The sequence below is a fragment of the Pezoporus wallicus genome, unplaced genomic scaffold, assembly GCF_028554395.1.
Source record: "Pezoporus wallicus isolate ANWC-B61680 ecotype Strahan unplaced genomic scaffold, APGP_CSIRO_Pwel_v1 contig_1583, whole genome shotgun sequence".
NCBI lineage: Eukaryota > Metazoa > Chordata > Aves > Psittaciformes > Psittacidae > Pezoporus > Pezoporus wallicus.
This window is the reverse complement of record NW_026637266.1, coordinates 1,123,889-1,128,846: the sequence shown is the minus strand read 5'-3', so window position 1 is coordinate 1,128,846 and position 4,958 is coordinate 1,123,889. Positions and strand designations below refer to the sequence as shown.

At 43.5% G+C, this 4,958-nt stretch overlaps 1 protein-coding gene across 2 annotated transcripts; it reads left to right on the top strand.

Annotated features, from left to right (window-relative positions):
• RPL34 (ribosomal protein L34) lies at window positions 1-4,113 on the top strand. 2 transcript variants are annotated; one of them, XM_057404562.1, is made up of 5 exons: window positions 1-39; window positions 893-966; window positions 1,070-1,169; window positions 1,903-2,006; window positions 3,986-4,113. In XM_057404562.1, the coding sequence occupies exons 2-5, from the start codon at window positions 902-904 to the stop codon at window positions 4,068-4,070; spliced, it is 354 nt and encodes a 117-aa protein (XP_057260545.1). In that variant the 5' UTR covers window positions 1-39; window positions 893-901; the 3' UTR covers window positions 4,071-4,113. The 2 variants fall into 2 exon arrangements, with proteins under 2 accessions (XP_057260545.1, XP_057260546.1); XM_057404563.1 differs by lacking the exon at window positions 1-39 and adding an exon at window positions 142-152 and having other exon boundaries at window positions 890-966.
• Window positions 4,114-4,958: the final 845 nt, after the last annotated feature.

Here is a 4,958-nt window from a genome sequence, read left to right as displayed (position 1 = left end):
GCGCGCTTCGGCTTCCTCTTCCGGGTCCGGCGGCACCAGGTATGGCGGGGGTACTGAAGCTCTGTGGGCGTTCATCCACCCTCATCCGCGACTCGGCGGGCGGTGGGGAGCGGTCAAAGGCCTCGGGGGTTGTGGCGAGGGGCCGGCGGCACTGCGGCCCTCGTTTGGGCCGGCGGAGGGGCCAGAGCTGTAGGGCGGGGAGGCCGGGCCTCCGCTGAGGGGTTCCCGACAGGAGCCCACGTCTCCCGGGCCGCAGCGAGCCGGTGCTGCGGCGCTGAGGCTCGCCTCCCACCAGCCCGGCGCCCAAGAAGTGCAAGGCTCGGCAGCAGCTGTTGAGTTGCCGGGCTGTTAACGGCTGCCGGGGCCTTATTCCATTGGGCCGCGGTAGGTGCGGGGTTCTGAGAGTTTCGCTGCCTTTGTCGCATTGTGCTCGGCCCGGAGAATGATTCTGGTCTGGGTCTAGAGCACGGTTAATACAGCTTGCTGCCAGATAGAGGTGGAAAAGGTAGGGTTTACTTCATCTCGGCTTTCAGTCTTGCCAGTGGAGGTTGTGTTGATAAGATAATAATACACAGCTGCTAAAGCGTTAAGTAGTATTCTAGGGGAGCGTGACATCATACAGACAAGATCAGGATGTTGAACTGTGTTCAGATTAGTTACATGAATGTTTATCGCAAATTATGTTCCATCTGCCAACCCATTTTGTTGGGTTTTAGTGTAGTTTTATCAGCTGTCATTGATGAGGAAATGCCTTAATTCTTTTAATACAGAATCAGCAACTGCTGGTTCGGATCTTGCTCAGTGCTTCAGTGCAGGTGATGCTGTGATATGTGAATTTCCATATGGATGTTGAGCCTTTAAAGTAGTACTGCTTTATTTTTGACTAATACAGGTGTAAAAAATGGTTCAGCGCCTGACTTACCGCCGTAGGTTGTCCTACAACACAGCTTCCAACAAGACCAGACTGTAAGTAAGACATAGTTTTGATGAAAACCTAATCTACATTTTGAGAAAGCCGAATTTAAGTTCTGATTGTTATGTTAGCTGAGTATTTTTCTGCCATATTTAGGTCCCGAACACCCGGGAACAGGATTGTTTACCTTTACACCAAGAAGGTGGGGAAGGCTCCCAAGTCAGCATGTGGTATCTGTCCAGGAAGACTTCGTGGTGTAAGTCTTAGCCTTGCTGGCATATGACTTTTAATGTTTTTTTTTTTTCCCTACAGAGAGTCTTTGTATGTAATATAGTATGTCTGTTGATTAATTGTTGTTGGAAAAACTTTCTTAAAACTATTTTTATCCAAACGTTGTAAAACTTAACTGGTAAAGTAAGCTTTGAAAGCTAAAAGAGTAAGTGCCTTTTTAAAGTTCTTCCACAGAAATAATTTTTGCTTGTGGTTCTCATTCCTTTATATCTGAACTCTTGTTTCTGTAAGATGTAACTGGCTGAAATTTTCTTTGAGGTGATTCTGTAGCAGGTTTAGAAGTCTTTAGGTTGTATTTGTTAGGTGGGCTTTCAGCTTTAGGAAAATGGAATGAACGTTTTTAAAATTATGTCTCTCTCCAAACTGTTTTCTTGGTGTAACGCTGTTGCACTTAACAGTGGTGGGAATGCTTGAGTAATGTCAATATTTGAGCAGTTCCTACCCTTTGGAAAACAGTCCTTTTCTAATAATTTTTTAATGAGTCTATGGGTGAAATCCTGTGGTAGAATGAAAAGATCAGCTTAGGAATACTGAAGATGGCACATATTACAAGCTGCAATTTCAGTCACTTTTTTGCATCTTGAATAGTCAACTTCAGGTGTTGCTGCTATTTTAAATTATTAGAGTGAATTTTCTTGATACAGCTGTTACCCAAAAGTACTCTGTTATGATACACTTCTCATTTTTGATTTCTGTAGGTTCGTGCTGTGCGTCCTAAAGTTCTTATGAGGCTGTCAAAAACAAAGAAGCACGTTAGCAGGGCCTATGGTGGTTCCATGTGTGCCAAGTGTGTCCGCGACAGGTAAGCTTACAGAAAGCCAGCTTTATTCTTGTTCTTTGCATGACATTTTACATCTCATGTGTTTTCTTAGTGTGGACCAAAACTTTGAAAACACTTGTCTGTCTTTGGTATAGTAAAATGAGAGGGTCAGGCACGAGGCACGTTAGTAGTGATGCATGCAATTTTATCCCTCTGATTTGAGCTAATTCCTGCTGTGGAGCTTCTCTGTAGCAAGTTTGTTATTCATTATTTTTTACCGCACTGTTGCTTTGGTGCTAAACAGTCTGCTTATCCTGGATTTTTATATTTTATATTGAGCCCAGATTGTTCTGTTGGCCTGCTCTTCTGTATTCTGCAAAGATACTAGTGTAAGATCAGTTAGGCTTCTTTATGCAGTTTGGGATTCAGAACTATTGATTGGTTGCATATAAGCATCCTTATGTGGTTAAGCTTTAAGATGGACTTTGCTGGATGTCATAGAATCATAGAATAGTTAGGGTTGGAAAGGACCTTAAGATCATCAAGTTCCAACCCCCCTGCCGTAGGCAGGGACACCTTACGCTAAATCGTATCACCCAAGGCTTTGTCCAACCTGGTCTTGAACACTGCCAGGGATGGAGCATTCACAACCTCCCTGGGCAACCCATTCCAGTGCCTCACCACCCTAACAGGAAAGAATTTCCTTCTTATATCCAATCTAAACTTCCCCTGTTTAAGTTTTAACCCATTACCCCTTGTCCTGTCACTACAGTCTCTAATGAAGAGTCCCTCTCCAGCATCCCTATAGGCCCCCTTCAGATACTGGGAGGCTGCTATGAGGTCTCCACGCAGCCTTCTCTTCTCCAGGCTGAACAGCCCCAACTTCCTCAGCCTGTCTTCATACAGGAGGTGCTCCAGTCCCATGATCATCCTCGTGTCACTGAATTCAGTTTTATTATGTAACACCTATACATCCTATACTTACTTGGAAAGTTTGAGGAAAAACATGTATTACAAAGAACGACATCCCTGAAAATGGTAATCAAAGCATATCTCTGGAGCCAGCAATCTAATGCCAGTTCTTTCATCTGTAGTACAGACCTTGCCAGCACTCTTTTTTCTTGTGTGAGTTCTAAGTTGAATCGTGTTAGATGCCACTGGAGACTGGTTGTTACAGCTGCAGATCTGTAGCGTAACTTCCCAGTGTTAGGCGAGTCTTTTTTCTGCATGTTTTCCCAAACACCTCATGAGCTTGGTAGGTCTTTTTTAGTACATGAGTATGCTTTATTCTTATTCTCCCTAAACTGCACTCTATTCTGCATCTGTTTAGGCATCTTTGGTAGATTTTGTGTGCTGCAGAAGTAGCCATATATACAGAATGCACAGGGAACAGCATTGAAGTGGTGTGTTTGTGTTTTTAGCTCAAAGCTATCAAGTGGGCTGTTGATGTATAAGTGCTGTCGCGTCCATCTGCATGGTGGCCTTACATGTCTTTCAGAGACAGCTATCTTCCGGCATGGCTTGCCCTGCCAGAGTTTTATGCGCACGGGAGCTTTAATCCTCAGGGAGGAACTGGTCTTGTTTTGGTAACTGGACTCGCATAAAGTTTTCTGTAGTTCCGAGGAAGAGAGCTGACTGTGATTGGTCACAGCAGTTCTGACTTTAACAATGTCTAAATTTGTGAGTGAGGAGTTTTGATTTTGCCTTTGAAGTTAGTGGAGGTGGGAGTTTTTCCAGTGTTCAGCCATCAGGTATTACCTTGGTTGCCTACAAGCCGCTCACTGTAAGTTTGCAGGTGCAGTAGACCTTCCCCAGATTGCTGTGTTTGTGCATTTGTTCACTATCCCTGTCTCTTGATGCTGACAAAATACATTGATGGTTTTGCTTTTCGTGTACTTTTGGAACTAACACCACATGTGTAATTAATGTTGGAGACAGCAGAACTAATTATAACTTTGTTTTTTCTGTTTTCACTTAAATAGACAAGGTCTTAAAGTTTTGTTGTTTTATCTCCTTTCCAGAATCAAAAGAGCTTTTCTTATTGAGGAGCAGAAGATCGTTGTGAAAGTGTTGAAGGCACAGGCACAGAGCCAGAAGTCAAAGTGAATCTTTTTGCAGTTTCAGCCCAATAAATGAAAGCTCCACTTTTCTTGTGTACAGTCATTCCATTTGCTAAACAAAGCTGGTAGGAGCTGCCTCTCACAGCTTGTATGATGCAGTACCTGGGGTCTGGTGAAGCAAATCCTGTAAATCAGGATTCTGTGCTGTGTGCAGACTGGGAGATCAAGCAGGTAGAAGGAGTTCTGGTTAAAAAGGACTCTCAGCTCTGTCTCACAATCCTGTAGAGAGACTGGAGTAACTTTGAGCAATGCAGTTGTATGAAATCATCAGAGGACATCACTCAGAAGAAAGTGAGTAATCAATCAGAAGAAAGTGAGTCATCTGAAAAAGAAAAGCAAACAAGAGAAGACTTAAAACTAAGGACTGGAAGAGAGCTTGTCAGATGAAGAAGAGAGCTAGTATAGGTGTAAGATAGTTACTTTTTTTCAGAAGCATGTGCTAGTTAGTTACTCAAGTCTGAGGGTGGGAGGAATAGCTTGCTTGACTTCTCAAAGCCAGTTCCATATCTTGCAGGCAGCTGTATACTGCTGCATCTGGGTCTCCTGAAAGAAAGCTGTGCCTGTTGTATTTGTTCTCTTTGTTCATTAGATGCTTTCTGGGTCAGCAGTTGGATGTATGATTCAAGAAGAGCTCCAGAGCGCAGCTTGAACAGGCTGTCATTGGCTTCATTCTCTTCAGTAGGAAGAACTGTAAATGTGCCTTTAATGCTATCCAGGAGTGTGTTGGATTATTCTTGCACTAACTGCAGGTGCAGTGGTATTTCTTACTCCAGCTCTGAATTTTTGAACTAGTCTTAGTGTCTGGTAAGAAGTGAGTATCTGTTTTTACTAGTAACTGTTTCTTCAAAAAGTAGTGAGCTTTCAGCTCCAGTAC